The 21115-nt window shown below is 39.4% G+C and overlaps 1 protein-coding gene across 1 annotated transcript in view; it reads right to left on the minus strand.

The window, feature by feature from the left end:
* The window catches only part of LOC139075425 (uncharacterized), a 390240-nt gene that overhangs the window by 13330 nt on the left and 355795 nt on the right, over nt 1–21115 (minus strand). Inside the window, exon 5 of the mRNA XM_070571741.1 lies at nt 5790–5953. Coding sequence (XP_070427842.1) covers nt 5888–5953 — 66 coding nt within the window. The 3' untranslated portion in view covers nt 5790–5887. The remainder of the gene's footprint in view (nt 1–5789; nt 5954–21115) is intronic.

The raw sequence follows: 21115 nt of genomic DNA on the forward strand, positions 1-21115 counted from the left end.
AACTAATAGGACAGTATTACAAATTGGGAGGTAGATGAAGGAATTCAGCTCTTCGGCATTCCCCAGACAATTAACCTCGCTGATATCCATTAAACGCGCTAAATAGTTCCAGTTTCCCTCTCCATCACTCTGGACAGATAATATGTAGCACCCACACTTAATGACAATTTTTCCTAAACACAATTTCCTGCATCTTAATTAAATGAATGTTTTTGGCAACAGTGTCAACTTCTTTCAGAGCTTCCAAATTTTTAAAATGAAATGGATAGGATTTTTAGAAAACTGCAGCATTTTGCTTTCAGTTAAAGTTAAGAGAATGCGTAGATATACACAGTGACTCACAGAGGCCACATAAAACGGAAGATAATGTTATTCTCTTGCTTAGGACTGTCATCACTCACATCATCACTAAAACCAAAAACAGCAGCTTCACATTTATACAGGGATTATAAGGAACCAGCACATACATACCAGGATTTCATAAGCAAAGTTTCACTTAATCCTCACTTTATCAAGTAGGAATGAGAATCATCCTCATCCTACAAGTGGAGGAACTGAGGCTGGGAAAAGTTCAGTGAGGCGCCATCGGTCATACATCCAGAAAGTGGAGGAGCCACTTGAACCCTGGCAGCTTCACTCCAGTGCTCTTTATTAAATGACATTGCCTCTGCCAGTCATCATATAGTGTTTTCTAAGCTGCATGTTTCACAGTTTCTAGTAATACCACTTATATCGTGTTCCATAACCAAGAAGGATTGCACTGAGAAAACAGGCCTGTATTGGAGTGTTTTAAAGTAATTTTTCCTGATGGCAGGAGTAATATTTGCTGTTAACTTTCTATCTCCCCAAAGTTACCAGGAAAACAGCTAATGCATCTATTTAATAACATTGTCCCAAATTGGCCATTCTGGAAGCCTCTTCCAGGGGACTGTTGCCTCACACTTCACCTGGAATTAAAATGGAGCTGGAGGCACTTATGCCAAAAGTATAACATGATGATGAAGACATGTTTTGGAGCTAAATGGACCTACTCTTGAATTCAGCTTCTGTGGCCAGGCAGTAAGATTTGGGGATAGTTACTTTACTTTTCTCAGTATCAGTTTCCACATCTGTATATTAGAAATAATAATACCAGAGTTGTTTCAAGGATTAAATGAGTTTCTACATATTAAGAACAGCACTTCTGCTAAAGTACTCAATAAATCCGTTTTTTAAAAAATATTTCATGCATTTTATATAATAATTTAAATATAGTGAAATGCTTAGTGAATTTGCCATTTAATCAGGGTTTTTTTGTGTGTGTGTGAGGAAGATTGGCCTTGAGCTAACATCTGTTGTCAATCTTCCTCTTTTTGTTTTCTTCTCCTCAAAGCCCCAGTGCAGTTGTATATTCTAGTTGCAAGTCATTCTAGTTCCTCCTGTGGGATGCCGTCACAGCACGACTCCGTGAGTGGTACGTAGGTCCACACTAGGGATCTGAACCAGCAAAGGGCTGCCAAAGCGGAGCACACGAACTTAACCACTTGGCCACAGGGCCAGCCACTAATCAATTTTGATGAATGCAGATCAAGACACACAACATTTCCATTAACCCCAAGATTTCCCCCACATACATTTCCCAGGGAATCTGCCACCAGAAGCAAGCACTGATCTGATTTCTATCATCATAGATGAGGTCTGACTATTCTATAATTTCATATAAATTAAATCATAAAATAAGTACTTTTTGTTGTTTGGCTTTTCTCACTCATACTATTTTTGAGATTTATCCATGTTACTATGTTTATCAGTAGAACATTCCTTTTTATTGCTGATTAGTATTCCACTTTAAGAATGGATCAGAATTGATCCATTTTCTTGTTGATGAACATCTGAATTATTTTCAGCATTGGATTGTTATAAATAAGGCTACAATGAACAGGTGTGGACAAGTGTTTTCAATCCTATTGAATCAATACGTAGGAATGAAATCGTTAGATCTTAGGGCAGACAATTGTATAACTTTATAAGAAATTGCCAGATCACTTTTCAAAGTGGTTGGAGTATTTTACACTTCTACCAGTACTGTATGAAAGTCCCAGTTGCTCCATATTCTCTTAACCTTACATATTTTCAGTCCTTTTAATTTTAGCTGTTGGGATAGGTGTGTATCAGTATCTCATTGTGTTTTTCATTTGCATTTCCCTTATGAGAACGGATGTGAAACATCATTGCTTGTGTTTATTGGTCATTCTATATCATGTCTTCTGCTTATTCATATATGTGTTAGATAGGTATGTTGCAAATATTTTTTCCCAGTCTGTGGCTCATCTCTTTATTTTCTTGGCGGTGTTTTTTGATGACTAGATTTTTTTCTGCTTCTTCTTCTCCCCAAAGTGTCCCAGTGCATGGCTGTGTATCTAGTTGTAAGCCCTTCCTGTTCTTCTATGTGAGCTGCTCCCACAGTGTGGCAATTGACGGATGGGTGGTGTGGTTCCATGACTGGGAAGTGAACCCAGGCAGAGAGCACAGAACTTTAACCACCAGACCATCAGGGCTGGCCCAACACGTAGATGTTTTATTCTTCATGAAGTTCATTTTTTTCCCCCCTTATGGTTTGTGCTTTTTGTGTCCTTTATAAGAAAGCTTTGCCTCCTTAAGTTACCAAGACATTCTTTTTTCTACTATCTCTGTTGTTTTAGCTTTTATTTTTCAATCTATGATACAACTTAAACTGATTTTTGTGCATGGGGTGAGGTAGGGGTTTGGACTCTTTATTTTTCACATAAATATCAAGCTGTTCCAGTACTAGCAGTTGGAGCAGTTTTCCTATCCCCACTCAATTGATTTGGTGCTCTTGTTGAAAGCCAGTTGATTGTACATGTGTAGATCTATTTCAGAACTCTATTCTGTTCCCTTGATTCATTTATTTATAATGAGTTATTCTAACATTAATTTTTATTATTTTTATATCTATTTTTTCACTTTTCTAGACTTCAAGTGCAATGATTAAAACCTCAGTAACTTTGCTTATGGTATTCGCAAAAGTATTTTTTGCCTTTCAGTGCCACATATATGTATGCATAAATATGTGTGTGTTTATGCATAGATAAACACACACACACTTAGGTGTAGTAATCATTAATATTCTCAGATCTTCCTAGTTTTTAAACATGAGATATTTTTAAAAACTCCCTTTGTTTTCAGAGATCAGGGAGCAAGTTTAGCAGTGGATTTCAAATTTTAGCAAGGCGCATGAATTTTCTGGAAAGCTTGTTTAAAAACAGATTCCTGGACCTCACTCCACGAGGTTCTAATTTAGTCAGTCTGGGGAAACACCTGAGAATTTGCATGCCTAACAAGCTTAGGTGATGTTGATGCTTCTGGTTTATGGGCCACACTTTGAACAGCATTGGCTTAGAAAAATTAAATGGCTTTTCTAATGTTCACGCAAAGGCATGATTTGCTTTTTCTAAAGTCTGAGTCTATAGCCACTCATTTATACTGTCTTCACTTGAAAAGACATCTGAAAAATATGCTCAGTGCACGAAAGCATGGGAGCCAGGAAGCATTACGGTAGATGGATGTATCAGTACTGCCTCTTTTCCTTCTCCCTTTCTGGAAATTGGGTTTTGGTCCATGAGCAGGGGCATACACATGCCTGTATGAACTACAGCTGTATCTAGCCCTGAGATGAACATGCACTGCAAGGTAGATTTTCTTCTCCCTACGTCCTCTGTCAACAATCAGAGAGAGTTTTATTTTCCCCTTAAAAGTTGGTTGGTCTCTAAACTAGGAATCTTTTTATGGCCAAATCCTTTAAAGCTTTCTCTGCTGAATTTATGTTTTAAATATTTGGCATTTAGGTGAATATTCTTGACAGAACACAGATATTCTGAATTAAAGATCAACACTCTCAAAGCAAAGAACTGAGTTGTCAAATCCCAACCCAAACCCCTAAACATCTCTAGGTGTTTAGGACCTGAAAAGAAGAGCTTTTTAGCTTTTTTTTCCCAAGAGATCAAGGATGTGTGGGCAGAGAACTGCACCGCAACTACAAATCTGTTACATAGAATGGCCATACCTGTACAAGGACCCAAAACGTTACACTGTATGTTTTTTTCCTTCTGATTGTTAAATTATCTATTTCACCTGTGAAACCATGTTAACGGAAAATGAATTCCTAAATAGTATTTAAACTTAAGCTGCTTTAAAGATGCCCTTTAATTCAGAGGGAAAAATAATTTATCTCCTTTACAAAAAAATAAGAAGAAAAAACCCTGAAGAAAGGGAAAACAAGACTTTGTTTCAAATGCCACCCTCACATTTTCACCAGGCTCTTAGCACTCCTTCAGAGGTACCATGAGCAATGTGAACACCAGAGGTCGATCATTTCTGCATGGGCATTCGGAGGATTTTACAAAAACTAGATAGAAAGTATATGGGCTTCATCCTCAAAGGAAGGTACCTTTGCTATCAGCTAAAAGTATACACCACCCTTACTCCAGCAGTGAGAATTCAGAGATAAAATGAAAGCAAGCCTGTGGCTATCACTAATTTGATTTTCACCAGCTCTGGACCTCTACCTTGTACAAATGATGACATATGGGAGGCCTATGATGCCATGAGAAGGGAGACAACCCAATGCCTTAGCTACATTGTTCTCCTAGTTCCCAGAAGCCTTTGGGTTATGAGGTTTTTTTTTTTTTCCTTTGAAGGAAATTAAAATGACAGCAAATGAGTTATCACTGGAATTGTCAGAGATGTTCTACAATTTCTCTTGGACATGCCATGTGGTCCTGGGCTGTTAAACCGTATTTTCCCAGTGCTTTTAGCCAGCAGTGTATGCAATCCCACAATTCTATACAGTAGGCAAGCATAGAGACTTAAATTCTAATAAGTCTGGGAAAGAGTCTGGCCCCTGACCCTTCCTTGTTACACAGCCTTAGAAAACCTTTTACTGATCTCTCCCTCTGGTTTCCCAGAACATAAATCCCTATTCCAGATGGTTGTTATCAGTTGTACTTGTGATTTTTTTTTTCAAAGTTTATAGCACAATACCTCACTCACAATAAGCACACCATTAATAGTAGTTTGTGGAGGGTTCTCTCTCTCCCCTCCCTCCATTTGTTCCTCTCTTCCCACCTCCCTCCATATATATATAGACAGAGGGAGAGTAATTAGACACCGCTCAACAAATTATTCATATTTTTAAAATGCATGTATGCATGTAGGTATGTATGCATATACACATACACAGGCAATGATTATCATTGTAACAAGAAATAAAAAATGGGACGTCTTGACTCCAATTTAGAGTCTGCCCCAGAATGGGTATGTATTCAAAAGAAAGAAAAAGCTCCCACAAAGACCTTATGAAATAACAAAAGGCTTTACCCAAAGTTTCCTGTGGACATTGAAAACGGAAATAAACACTGTATTACACAGCACCACCTCTTCACTTATGGCTCCTCCCGAAGTCTTATCACATAGGCACCTACCCCAATTTTTCTATTCTTTCTATCAGACATTGCTGCACAAATCTTTCTGTCCTTTATATTGCTGCCCTCTGGCCACCTCTTTATAATTGAGACAAAGCAGCCTTCAGTTTCTGCCACTGTATCTTTATTCATTCAACCACATCCCACAAGCTGGTAACAAAAGAAAAGATCTTTGCTTAAAAGGAAGATGGGAGAAAGGAAAGAGAAAAAGAAGAGGGGAGATGAAGAAGAGAAAACACTGTCAAAATGATAAATATCTTTAAATCTATTTGCCTTAAAAAATTAGATGTCAAAGTCCCATGTCCATACCTTAGCAGTCCTAATCTTCTTGAATCCTGAACACAGATTTCAGGGCAACATTGGGGTTGAGATAATAAACTCAGGCCACAACCAAAGGGATAGTTTTCTTAACCTCCACACAGATTCCAGCACAGCCTTCTCCAAGTCCCAGAGGATGGAGGTTTCTTCCAAGTCTACAAAATCACGAGAGAGAAGATATTCATAGAGAAAGACAAAAACGAAAATACAACAGTCATATTACAGTCAAGATCACTTGGTTTAGAGACTTAACAGAAGATACATTAAACTCTGATTGGCAGGAAAGGGCATAATACCCGAACAGATTCAGTCTTAACTACAATCAAAGAATCGTACAAAATCAGAAAAGCTGATGATATATCAAGGCTGGAAGTTTTCTTTAAACATAACTAGCCAAATTTGCTCATTTAACATATAGGAAGCCGAAGTTCAGAAAGGGAAAGTGATTTTCCCATGATGATTCATTACCTGCGGCTTATTTCAACCAGTGAAGCAAGTAAATCTTTAGTAAAGTCCTTAACACTGTGGCCTAGGCTAAAATGAGAGAAGGGGACATACAATTCGTCACTGCTTCATCTTGAAATACTTCTCTCCCTTGGCATCTAAGATACCAATCTTGCCTGTTAGAACTGGCTACTCCACTTCACCCACCTGTTAGATCCTCTCAATCTCCTTCTTTCCAACATAAGAACTTCCTGGGACTCAGTCCTGAGCCTGTTTTCACTTACACACACTCACTCACGAGGGGGCATCTTCCAGTTCCATGGCTTGAAATACTGTTTATATGCTGACAAACTTTGTCTCCAGCCCCAAGTATTTCCCTAAACTCTTCACTCCCATATCAACTGACTACCCAACAGCTCTGCTTAGAATTCTAATAGACAGGTCAGATATGGCAGGCCCAAACTGAAGTCATGATTCTATACCACCAACGCCAATACCCTTCTGAAAAAAGGAAGGCATGCAGTCTCCCCAGTTTATTCCTTCTCAGTCAATGGCATTACCAGTCCCCCTGTTGGTCAGGCCCAAACCCTTCCAGTCAACCTTGACTCTTCTTTGTGTGATGTCATATATATCCCACATCCTCCGCTAAACCAGCAAATTCTGGTGGCTCTATCTTCAGAATAAATCCAACAGCTGACCACTCTTACCACCTCCTTCATTACCACCCTTGTCCAAAGGTCATTATAGATCTACACAGCTACACAGCAGGTGTTCTCAAGACATGGCTGTCACTCTCATGTAGACCCTTTAGTAAGAGTGACACTGCCTTGCTCAAAACCTTTCACCTCACTCAGAATAAAAGTCAGTCATTACAGTGGTCAAAAAGGCCCCCCATGATGGAGCTCTGTTTCTGCTTTGTCTACCAACTCCTCGCTCTTCATTTATTCCTTTCCATGCATGCTGGCTTCCTAGCCATTTCTCTAACGTGCCTCTAACCCTACTTGAGACTTAGGCACTGACAGTTCCCTTTACCTGGAAGGCTCTTTTTCCCTTCGCTACTTCACATTCTAGCTCAAATGTGACGTTTTCAATGAGGCCTCTTGAAGTTGCCCTATCTAAAATTCTAAACCTGACCACATCTTCTTATTGCCCCATCTCTGTTTAAACCTTGATAAAGACTTTCTGATATACTACATGGTTTACTTGTTTATTATCTACCTTCCCCCAATAAACCATAAGCTCCATGCGGGCAAGGAATTTTCTCTCTGATATCCTGCTGTATCTCCAGCACTGAACTCACAGCCTGGCATAAAGGTGGAGCGCAATAAATATTTTTGAAAGAAGGAACAAACAGGAAGGTTAAGTATACCTTCTCCAGGCCACTCTGCTGATAAGTGGCTGAGCCAGGTTTCAACCAAAAGCACTCTGTCTCCAGCGTTCTTGACCACTATGTCATGCCAACTACATGAATGCCTTCTAGTGTTGGCATTAGGAACAGGTTCAGTGCAGGCTGGTGTGTGACACAGATGTATATTACAGAAACCTGTGGACTTAACAAGTGAATAACTCAAAACCACTTCCAGAAACACCTAGAGTATAAGTTATATTAGGATGACCCTGCTTACCTCCTAATATTGCAATCTTAAGGTAATTTCACCACGTCTTTCTCAGTCTTCCTTGCCTTTTCCTCCATGCCTTTATTTCTTGTTCTTTCCTCGAATCTCAGTCCCTCCCTTACTTGGGGGAATATGAAAAGGGATCCAAAATTAGAAAAAGGAAAGTGAAGAGATGTGTTTAGGGAAAAGGAGTGGGGCAGGAATCAAACAACTTTGGATCTGAGTCTAATCTAGTCACCAAAGCACCATCTTCCCTTAGGGGGATCCCTTCACCTCCCTGAGAGTCTGTTTGATCATCAGGTAAAATATACGCCCTCCAAAGATCATCCAGCTCCAAAAAAGGGTTATTTCCATTTTTAATTAAGAAAAGTCTCCCTTATCCTGTGTGGTCTAAGACTGGTTAGGTAACAGAGTGCAATGTTTGAGAACTGGGCTTTGGGATAACCATAGTATTGGCATCCTAGTTCCACCACTGTGAAGCCCTGACCAAGACATTTAATCTCTCTAAGTATCATAGTTTTCTGTAAAAGTGAGATAGAAATATTTAGCCCTTTAGGATGTTTATGAAAATGAAATGAGGTAATGTAGGTAAATCATTCATTACTGTGCATGACATAAGTACTCAATAAATGTTTGCTCTTAATTTTTTATTTTTATTGTTGCAAGCTTACATTCTACACAACATTACATAATTTTATTTACCTGTGTCTAACTTCCCACTAGAGTCTGAATCTTTTCCCTCTTTCATCACATGGAATTGCTTCTGTGATCCTTGATGACTTTGAGCAGCTTTCTCTGGACCATCACCAGGCTCAGACAAATATTACCCCAACTGCCCCCAACATTCCGGGGGCAGAAGGCGGAAGTCTGTAACATGAGACACGTAAGCTGTCTGGTTCATTTCTTGTCCTCTCACTGACGCCCGGCAATTTGTGGAGGATCTTGGCCCTAGTATTACAGCAGACTGATAATCATCAAGCCACAGACTATAATTATTCCTGCATTCCAAAGCCAAGAAACACAACTTTGAAAGCAAACAATGCCATAATTCAGCACAATGATATATGGAGTTGTTAAAGAAATTGTGCTGACTGCTTTGAGACCTCAAGTCTCCAGTCTATCCAAACGCATCTTTCTTTCTTTTTCCCTAACTGGTATTAAGAAACTGTCTATGTTCAGGTAGTAACAACATAACAATATGTCACCTACCTTTCAGGTTTGTCACACCATAACCTAATAAAAAGTTAAGTCGCTTCAGGGAAAAGTTACTTACAATTCAATCTAAGTCACTGAAGGACTTGCTCAGAAATGCATTTACTAACAAACGGTTATTGAGTACATAGTATTTGCCATGCACTTTGTTAAGGACTGGGGATATGGTGGGGAACATGAAAGAATTTATTCCTACTCTCACAAAGGCTTCATTCCAGCAGTTTGTCTTGGACTTGCAATTTCTTAACTTCTGCCCAAATATGGGAAGACATGGCAACCTCCTACAAAGTTGTTGATTTGCCCAAGTAGTGATATAAGTTATGCTAACACAAGAAGAGAGAGTTCTATATGTCTTGGGTTTTTTAGGAGATAAGTTCACTTTCTTAGTTTGTCCCCCGCTCTCCACCCAACACACACCTCTTTGGAGTTGATCCTGGTTTATTTCCCTCCTTTAGGAAAGAAAGGAAAAGCATTCACCAGATTCACAAGTACACTCTCCATTAACAAAATGCCCCACAGGTGGTAGAGTATAGAGGGCAGTAGACTCAGACAACACAACTTCACTTGGGAAACTGTAAAAGGATTAATGCCAGTGCATGGCAAAATAAACTAAGGAAGTATATACTAGGAATATTGTCAAAGGGGATAATGTCAAGAAAGAAGAACATGCGACTTAAATCACCAGTGTCTGCGGTTAGAGCGCTAATCATAGAGGTGGGTGGCATCTTCGTCTGTCGGGCAGCCTTGAACGCTTCAGGGAATATGTCATTTTTCAAGAGGTATCAATTAGTGGCTGTTCTGATGGCAGAGTGTGAAGCACATCTCTCTAATATTTGGGCTGCATTAAAAATGATTCCTGTGAGTATAAAATATGCACAGGCACTGAGCCACAACTGCACCCAGAGCCACTCCCAAGAGAGCAGGAGACCAGAAAGAGGAGGAGAGGGGCATGAAGGCACCAGAACGCTAAAATGGATCTTGATAAAGATTTTCAGTGGAAATGTGCCAGGGACAAAGGATGAACTACGAATCTAAACGTATCCAGCTACACCAACAAGGCTGTGTCCTGCTGGGAATTGGAGAAGCACTGCCGTAAGGACCTAACTTTCTAGAAGAACTGTGACTATACAAATACCACAAATGCATCCAAGGTTGTGCCTCGCATACCTCCACCACAGCGTTCACGTTGCCAGCCATGCTTTACAATATGTCCATTACATCCATTTGCATCCATTGCATAAGGAAGTTGAGGTTTGAAGACATTAAGTCATTTCCTTAAAATCATTCAATTAGCAGGTGACAGAGCCAGGATTCAAACTCAGAACTGACCCCGGCTCTTAGTGGTATCCCAAGCATGCTGAAAATAACAATCAATTCTTCCCTAGACTTTATTTTTGATTAAACATAATTCTGACACTTGAAAATGCCCCAGTTCAAACTTCAAAGGAAGCATTCACTATCCTAAGAACATTCCTGTGAGAACTGGCCCAGCTGTCTTTGCCGAGGAGAGTGAGGGCCACAGATAGGAGAGGGCACATTTCCTCCAAAGTCCTAGAGGACGTCACACCGCACGTTGGAACAGTTGCTTTCTGAGCAGCAGAGATAGTGAACCAAATCACCATCAGTGGCTGGTCTCGATTTAGGAAATATTAATTACATATTCTACCAGTTGACATTGTCGAAATAATGTTGGGTCAATTAAAAGTAAAATACTTAGGGCATCCAGGTGCTCAACTGTAGCTACAATCGCAATCCTTTGGCTAAATATTGAAGACCTTGCCTTCTATTTATTCATAGTCTCGACACAAACAATAGAACTGCTAGGGAATAGCAAAAGAAACTCTGTGCTGCTGGATTTTAAGGGTTATAGAAAACATCTACTGACTTTTAGACCCCTGATCTCTTGTCAATACATTCTACCTTCTTTTCTTACCTAGCTAGCCTTTTAAGCTGAACGCTAAAATAAAAAGGATACTACAAGAAAAGTGACTGAACATTATAACAAACTTTTAGGGAATTTCCTAGCGCCTAGGCTAACTGCTGATCTGCATTCTTCTTTGCCAGTTCATGAAATATTTATCTCAAACTTCATAAAGTGGGTCATAGATTGATGGTTTGTAGGCAGTAACCGCAGTGGCCCACAGGATGTGCTTTTAAAATGTAGTGCTCCTAGAAGGGTAGATGCCCACCCTCACTCCTCTCCATATGCACCTACCACTATCCCTCCAGCACTGGTGTTTGCTATTTTAGATATCTAGAAATACAGGTCCATTCTTCACTTCAGGAAATTGGTCTTTGTCGCCAGAGAAACAGTCCTCATCTCTAGCCTAACCATAAGTGTATGCATGAGTTCCCTAAATACATCTGCTCTATGCATGACTCACATATTCAGTCACAACTACCCATAAATTTCTACACATGCTTGTGAACCCACAGACCATGTGGATGACAACAAAATTTGCAGTGGCAGCATACTACCCCACACGACCTCAAATCCATACAGCAGGCGTTCTGTGCTGCCTCCAACCCAGATAATAGTTGAGTTCACCACACGCTTAACAAATAACATGAAGAGATAGCTGGACCAGATGCTTAGACAGACCAGTGATTAAATTACCCAGGGTCATTTTGAGTGGCAGCTTACCATGTATCTCTATATACTAACACAATAAAAAAATAATCGGGATCGATATCAAGGAAGATAGACCAGCACAACCTCATCCCCAGAACACTGGCATCTGCTTTCCTATTCTGGGCGATGCATGTAAGTTAGACTCATAATATTATACCATTATACCACTGTGAACACAAAGGAAGGAAGCTTAGTAAAACCTGTCATTCTGGGAGGCCGTCAACAAGGACAGTATCTTGCTGTGATACCATACACAGCAAGGGCAACACTGGCTAAATGTATTAGATCGGTGCCTGGGTTTGATTCCTGGCTCAGCTCCCCACTGTTTGTATCTTTGGGCCTGTTATTTCACTCTCAGTGATTCATCTACAATACACAAATCATAAAACCACCTTCCTCAAAGGATCTTTTTAAGGAGTAATTTTAAAGCACTTAAATAGTGTCTAGCAAGGAGTTAAGTATGCAAACTTTTGCTTTTTGGTTAGTGCTATCCAGCAGATTTTGATTCCTAGCGACCTCATGTACAGTAGAGCTGAAACACCCCCAGTCTTTTTATTTTTACTGTTTTTTGGTGAGGAAAATTGTCGCAGAGCTAACATCTGTGCCAATATTCCTCTACTTTGTATGTGGGATGCCACCACAGCATGGCTTGGTGGGCAGTGTGTAGGTCCGTGCCCAAGATCCAAACAACCACCCTGGGTGGCCTAAGCAGAGCACACAAACTTAACCCCTATGCCACTGCCGGCCCAGTCTTTTTGTGCCATCCTCTCACCTTCTGTGCTACATCAGACAATGCTCTGCTGTTATTCATAGGGTTTTCATGGATAATTTTTTCAGAAGCGGGTGGCCAGGTCCTTCTTCCTAGTCTGTCTAGTCTAGAAGCTCTGCTGGAACCTGTGCACCATGGGTATCACAGCAACACGCAGCTGCTGACTGATGGGTGCTATGGTTCCCCGCCTGCAAAATGAACCCACACCACTGCAGTGGTGAGAGCACCGAATCTTAACCACTACACCACCAGGGCTGGCTGCTAAACTTTCGCTGCTAATATTAACTAGTAAATAACAGTTTGTTGAGATTTTATTTTTGCTTTAAAAAGCTCTTATAAAGTAAAGTCAGTTTACCTGCTAGGGAAAGGAGGAAATAGGAAAGATGCTAGTAAAGGACACATCATCTAGGCAGGACATATAATTCCTTGAGAGCTGGATAAAAAGTCAGAACAGTGAACAGTAGATTTAAACAGGATCTCCTCTAGGGCCTTGAATTAGTACATTGCTACTATGTTTGTGTCTGAATTTTCTTATTTATTAAATGGTTATAATAACACCTCAACTATCTCTTATAAGGGTTTTAAGAGGGTGAAAAACAGTAATATGTGTGACAATATGTTTGGGACTTGCCTACTAGACCAAGTCATTGAGGACATGAACTCTACCTGTGTCATGTTTCTTTCTTTAAGGCACAGAGTAAGGATGAAACATTGAGCCAACGCAGAGACGTAAATGATTAATTTATGTCTATGTACGGACGTTACATATGACACTCTTCACTGACTGATGTCCAAACAAAGCTACATCATTTCCTTGCTAACTCTGTAGTGGCAAACAGAAAAGGCTGACCTAGGGAATGACCAGCTCTCCTGCCTGAGGCTAAAAGGGGTGAAATTACTGGCCAACCACCAAGCTGCTAATAAGAGCACAATTAATTATCATTATTACTGGTAATTAACAAGAAGAGTCTCAAACTATTATTTACTGAGCTTGTATGTGCCAGCACCATGCTGAGCTTGTATTTGCTCACGAAATGCTCCCAATCAATGAATGAGGTAGTGTTATTAGGATCCCCATATGGCATATGGAGAAGCAGGCTCAGAGTGTCAAAGGAACTCGTGTAACATCGCAGAGTATCAGTTGGAACCCAGGAGAATCTGAGTGCAGGGAATGGACTTCCAACAACTGTTGTGCTCTTCACTGCTGAGCTGTGAGCTCATCTCTGTGATAAAAACTGTAAACATTTTTTCCCAGTTTGTTATTTATCTTCTTCCATTGCTTCTACAATTTTGTGAGGGGTAATCTTATCATTTCATAAGGGCTAAGAGTTAATATTCCTAATAAGTAAAGATCTTCTGAAGAGAGTAAAGCACCAATAGTTGTCTAGAAAAAGAGGCAGGTATATCAACAGGAAGTTTAAAGAAAAAGAAATGCAAACAGCCTATGAACTCAGCAACACTCAAAGGAATGCAAATTACGGATGGGAAAATTAGAGTATCAATGATGGTAATACTGCAAAGGATTAAAACACTACAGATATATTTAAATCTATGAGTTCATAATGATATTAAGAAGGAAAAAAAAACCTTCATTGGTCACCTTTGGAGCATGCCGAGTACCAAATCATTATTTTGAAAATGTTGAATAAAAAAAATCAAGCTTTCATCCTGTCTTCCTTGTGACCTATAATCAAATACTGATGAAGGAAGTTTCCACTTATATAAGTTTTTCACCAAAAATGAAAACAAAGTAACAAAATTGGAATATCAACATTTTGTAACCCCTAATGAAATAATGGATCTGGGTAATAATTATCAATGACTGCTAACATCATAAAAGAAAGAGAAGATTACAGGTGCCTTCTGATGGAAGCACGGGGCTTCCCCAATGAAGCAGTCTAGCCAAAAACAAGCAACCTGAATTAAAGCTGCTAGCTTACAGGGAAGGCAGGTGACTGAGGAATTTGCTACACACATCACAGGATGACAATCAACAACATCCAGCCTGTGAGAGCATCTGCAGGACAGCCAACCCCATTGTCTTCAACTATAAATTACAAGGAAAAGAATGGAGAGAGACGGGAAACCTATGGATTAAGAGATTTAGGAGACATGAGGTCAATTCTAACTGATGGAACTCGTGGATCTTCATTTACAAACAAGAAGAAAAAGAATTAATAATCAGTGATTTAAAAAGCAACTAGGTGTTTGATAGTACTAAATAATTATCAATACCTTTCGTATAATGGTGGCATTGTTATATTTATGAAAAAGTTGTCACCTTTTAGAGATAAACACTGAAATACTTACAGAAGAAGTAGTGCTGCGGGCTGGAATTAGTTCCAGTGGAGGTTGAGTGATGTATAAAGCAAGATTGCCCATGAACGGGTAACTCGTGCAGCCTGCTTATGGGTACATAGGGTTTTATTATCTCATTCCCTCTACTTTAATATATGTTTTCCATTTTCCACAATAAAATAAAGAGACCTATTTGCCAGTTACAAGCGCATATAGTGTCTGTATGGCAAGCGAAATTTACCAAAATAGTAGCAACAGTTGTCTCTGGGTGGTAGAATTATATACGATTCTGACCTTTTTAATTTTCAATTTTTAATTTTCTTAATGAGTGTGTGACATATTTACCAACGAAAATAGGAAATTTATTCTGACAATAATTTTTTCCATGTGAGGCTTTAACCATCGATATTATTTTATTAAACAATTGGGAAGCAAATATCGCAAAATCTTAGAATTTGCTAAAGTTGGGTGGTAGGCACACAACTATTCACTATACTATTTTCCTTAATTTTTATCATGTAATATTATATAACGAAATATTATAAAAATTGAAAATGACTGTTCTGTTTTCTCTGTCTGTTAGGTTATTTTAAATACTCTTTCCCCAAAATGACCTCTGGAAGTAAAACATGTGCCACAATGTAAAATATTTTTACTCCAATCATAAATATGAGAAAGATTTTGCAACAATTTCCAAAGAATTCTGTAAGAGATTCAAGGACTCTGCCCTATGGGGAAGCCCACAGAATAGCTTACTATGGGACTGTCAATCTGTATATTTTTAAATATTTTTAATTTTAAAGGAATAGAAATATGACTTGTAATTCAATACATTGAAAGGATTTTACTCTAATGCACACTGTTAAATGATTAGGAAAAAGTCTTAACCATCCAGTTAAAAATATTTCAGAGAAAAGTATTGGATGGGGCCATAGGGATCAGCCAGTCAAATCCTATTTTGCAGATAAAAGGACAGTGGCTGGTCCAAAGTCACAGAGGTGACTGGGGTGAGATGGATGACAAGAACCCAGGTCTCTAAGGCCCAGTTCCCATCTTTCATGACTATGCCACACCATACGGAACTTTAACAAATACATCTAGGATCCTGGCTTAAGTACAAACCTGTATTATATCTATTATCACAAAACTGCTATGAATATGTAGAACACAGTAGGAATTGTGGCTTGTGTGGGGGTGCTGGATATGGGAAGGAGCTGCATATTTTTCTATAGACTATTTATTACAGAAGTTTTAGGTTGGCAGCAAAATTGAGCAAAAAGTTCAGAGTTCCCATATACCCCTGATCCTACACATGCACAGTCACCCTCATCACCAACATCCTGCACCAGGGTGGTACATTTGTTACAATCAATGAACCATTACATGGACATACCATAATCACCCAAAGTCCATAGTTTACCTTAGGGGTTCACTCTTGGTGTTGTATATACTATGGGTTTTGAGAATTGTAGGAAGACATGCCTCCAGTATCCAACATAATAGTATCATACAGAATAGTTTTACTGCCCTAGAAATCCCCTGTTCTCCATCTATTCACCCTCCTTACCCCTCCTCCCTGGAAACCATCAATCTTACTGTCTCCATAGTTTTGCCTTTTCCAGAATGTCATATAGTTGGAATGAGACAGTACAGAGCCTTTTCAGATTGGCTTCTTTCACTTAATAATATGCATTTAAGTTTCCTCCACGCCTTCTCATGGCTTGATAGCTCATTTTTTTCAGCACTGAATAATATTCCATTGTCTATATACACCACAGTTCATTTTTCCATTCACCTACTGAAAGGCACCTTGGTTGCTTCCAGGTTTTGGCTATTACAAATCAAGCTGCTGAAAACATCCACATGCAGGTTTTTGTGCAAACCTAGGTTTCCAGCTCCTTTGGTATTCACCCAAAGCACAATTGCTGGATTGGAGGGTAAGATTGTCCTTAGTTTTGTAGTTTTGAAACTGCCAAACTGTCTTCAAAAGTGTCTGTACAGAGGGGTGTAATTTTTAAAATCAGTACCTAAAGTGAAAACCACATATAACCTACATCACTCTCCAAAATATCTTCGGAAAGCAGCATGTTGAGACTGACATTTATAGATCTCCAAAGCCATTGGCGGTAAGTTCTGTAAGCGCAGAGAACTTCTTAGTAGTTCACTGGAGCCCCAGCAGTATTCCAGAACCTAGAACAGCACTGGTACATAATAAATTCTCATTTAATGTTTGTTAAATGAATAGATAAATCCAAAGGAAAAAAGCTTTCGGTTTTGTAGCAGACAGTTCTTTGTTTGGTTGAACAATAAGTGAAGACTCATCTTAGGGGTCTTGTAGTATAAAAAAATAAGTATTTTTAAACAATAGAATATCATTCACAGCAAGTCCCGTCCCCCCCCCCCACCCCACCCCCCGTAAGAGGTGTGAAGGACTGGGACAGACAAGAGAAAAGCAGAATCCAGTCTTTCCTCTTACTCTGGGGCATGTGCTCATTGCATGGAAGAGGGGACAGAATCCTCTGCACTATTTAAATACTTCTCTCTTTATTTGCCATGCACGTACAGTTGAATTTACATAAATTAAATGCACATAAGCTGAGACTCCACTATAATTGCAAAACCATTGCATTGGAAATAAGCTTTCATTGAAATCACATTAGAAACCAGAAAGATTAAATTAGATTTAGAAACATATTTAGCCCCATCAAGAGGTAGATTACAGAAAGTTTATAAAACAACATAGATACACATTGCAGGCCAGCAAAGCACCGGGCTTGGAAAAGGAAGACCCTCGTCCATCACCCCAACAAGAAGAGGAAAGTAGTCATCTAACATCAAAGCAATGATGAGGGAATCATTCAAAGCTTTGAACCAAATCCCAGCGCTGCAACTTTAAGCAATTCACCAGGTCATCTGGCCTCAGTTTCCCATGCTGTGCAAGAGGCATAATAATAGCCGTGGTTGTTGAAAGGAAAAAGACTCTATGACAGCACCCTACTGCTCAATTTTCAAAACAAACAAACAAACAAAACCATAATAACAATTCCTTAAGTATGAAGTACTGGGAAATACAGCTTTGCTGATCGTAAGCCTTCCCAAACCATCTGCTTCCCACCACTGCACAAGAGAAGGTACTATTTAATATTAAGAATCTACAGAGCTCTATGAATTACATAAATGTGCTTCGATGGCTGGCTATTACTTTTCCCTCATCCTTCTCACCAGGCAAATGTGATGCTAAATTAGTCACTTATCATAAAACCCTCTGAAAACATTAAAGTCTAAAGAAATGCCTGATAATTGTTCTTAGCCATCTGGCACCAAGTGATGCTCATGAACTTACATGAACCATTTGGTAAAAATCCAAAACCGTCTATCTTAATTTTATATCTCACTTACTCAAAGTTCTAAGTTGAGAAATTTCAAAGAGGAGAAAATGGTTGATTAAAAAGGAAAGCAAATGGGTAAATCTTTGAACTTGTTCACAATCACATAGGAAAGCTTAGAGAAAATTCCACCTCGAGCACCCAGTTTTAACTAATAAACGTAAGGCAAAATTACACGCTTTAGTATCCAATACACTCATGCACACACTTGCATACAGACATAATATCCATTGTAAAGGATAAATTGTGGAGTCCTTTCACATGAATAGCAACTCATCATCTAAAAAGCAAGCAAAACTGCCACCAACAAGCTTATCCACAATGCCTCTCACATGAAGGAGAGCTCTCCATCTATTGTGGGCCACTCCCCTCTCCTAGACGGAGTCACTAAAAGCAGACCTCCACTTGCCTGGATTTTCACAACAGCCTTCTAATTGGTTTCCGATCAACTCATCTTTGGCTGACCTCTATCCATTTTCTACCTTACAGCAGGAATGAGCTTCTAAAAATAACCTATTTCCACTACCCATCCTAAACTTGTCAAAGACTTCCCACAGCCCAGAGAATACAATTACCTTGGGTTAGAAGATCTTCTGAGACCCGGCCCCTATTTCACCAGGCTCCTCTGTATCTTACACTTCTACCTACTCAATGTGCACCAGTCATACCAGCTACCTTTCTATTTCTGTGAAGTGCCATGCTCCTTCTGGCCCCAGGGTCTTAAGCATAGTGACAATAGAAAGTATGATCTTTACTCCACATGTCCTCAAAAAGAGATATGAAAACAGATTTGGCAATGATTTGTGGATGACTTGGAGTCTTTTTTTTCCTCATTAATGAGGAGGTTGGGTTCATTGACCCTGGGATGTCTCAGATGTTCGAGGGATGTTAAAATAATTTCCTTCCATCTTTAAATAATGGAAATATATCCTATTTGCAAGAATCACATTTTCTAATAAATTTTCCTCATTCAAATGCTCTCTCTCATCCTTCCCTCTCCACCCAAATCTCAGACACGTCACAAAATATTTACCCTCACTATGTATATAAACTGGCAACCTGGTTGCTAAACTCACTCCTCAAGCAGGGTGGGATCAATTGAGCCACTCTCCGGGAGTAGTTAGAAGAACATTACTTATCTTCCAATGATTTTATGACAAGCTCTAGCTTCTGAAAATTACTGGATATTACTCTAAAAATAAAACATTACAGATAATTACTCCTTAGAATGGAACAAATCATTATATTAACTTGAAAAGTTATCTTGGATATGGGGAAGAGAGAACTTATTTGAAAAAAAAATTGCCAATGTACATGAAAAAGCTCATTTCTGAGAGGAAATAGGAGAACAAGAAACTGCTTTATGCTTTCTGAAATGCAATATGCTCATGCTAATAACCAACTCAATGCTATCCACTCTTCCAGGGACCTCGGAAAGAATTACACAAAGTGTGTTGTAAGGAGAGGAAGGAAAGAATATTATAGGTGAGGGAAAAATATTTTGCTAATTTTTGTAGACGACGATGTTTAGAAATATTTTGGAATAGGAGTTCAGTACAAATAAGTTAAAGTAACAACCTGGCCATGACAACTGCAAGGGAAGAAATATAGTACAGCCTTGTAGAAGTTAGTAAATAGAAAAAAGGAAGTGTCAGTAATAATAATAATAAAATCTAAGTCCCATTCCTGTGTATTGATTCATTCCTTCTTCCTAATAACTTATTAGGAAGGTTCTGTTACAATCTCCACTTCACAGGTGAGGAAAAGAAGCAACTTGTCCAAAGTAGCAGGGCTAGGGGTTGAATGAAGGGAGTTTGGCTCCAGAGTCCACACTCGTAACTGTGACACTGTGCTGCTTCTCATGTCTTAAAGAAAGTCAGACACAGAGGGATATGTTAAATATTACACTTTGCCACTGAGCCCCAAAGCATAGTTGAGCTAGTAGCTCCTGATAATGCAGGAATGGAAACTCACAATATTGTATAAATGAGGAAAACTTGATCTTCTAAGTTGCCCCAGATGATATAAAATCTCCTGATTCCTAATTCGTAGATGTCCTTGCAAGCCATTGTTCCTCCTTTGGCAAATATGTACGCAGTCCCTTTAAAACCCTTGTCACTGTGGTTGACAATAAGTCAGACAGTGGGAAATAAATGATTTAGCAGAGTAAGCACGAGCCTATGGGATCACAAAGGGATAACATTCACCTAGGGTGTTACAGAGGAGGAGGGCTTCCATGAGATTCGAGGCTGAAGAGCATTTAGCTGGACGAAAATATAAGAAGAGAGGAAGAGTTGTGGCAACTTTTCCAGGCAAAAGAAACTGCATGTAGAAGAACCTGGAAGAGAGAATGCTGTGCTTTCAAAGAACTTAAAGAAGTCCTATATGGATGGACGAGGTACACATTTTTTGGATGAAGCATTATAACCAATCACATTGGAAAAATCACTTGGGATGAGACCACACAGAGCTGTACAGGCTACATTAAGGAGTTTAAACAGATAAAGCTATTTTTAGAGTTAAGGAAAGAGGCAAGACTCCTAGCTGGCATGTCTCCCCCACCTCCGCCATCCCACGCCACATACCATAGAGAAATCAGAGAATAATCAGACATAACTGAACGACTGAGATCTGCCCAGGGGCCGAAAGAAAGAGAATGAAGCCAGCAAAACAAGATGTGAAGGGAGAAGAGGGAAGAAAGAACATGTCCAAAGAAAAGGAGTTTTACTTCACAAGAAGGCAAGCAGCTACAGGGCGACTCTGAGATGAGATCAAAGGATGTATCAGTGGTAGTCAATGTAAGAGCAAGAGCCACGTGTTAAGTGTTCAGGAATTTTGTGAGCTGGTTGTTAAATCACTGGTAACTTGAAATCAGACATGTAGAGTATTTGCCCTGTGAGCCTCAGCAAACACTATGAAACAAGCTTTTCCCTTTTGCAGAGCTGGTTTGCCAGTACACC

Source organism: Equus przewalskii, chromosome 13 (genome assembly GCF_037783145.1).
Source record: "Equus przewalskii isolate Varuska chromosome 13, EquPr2, whole genome shotgun sequence".
In the NCBI taxonomy this organism is placed as follows: domain Eukaryota; kingdom Metazoa; phylum Chordata; class Mammalia; order Perissodactyla; family Equidae; genus Equus; species Equus przewalskii.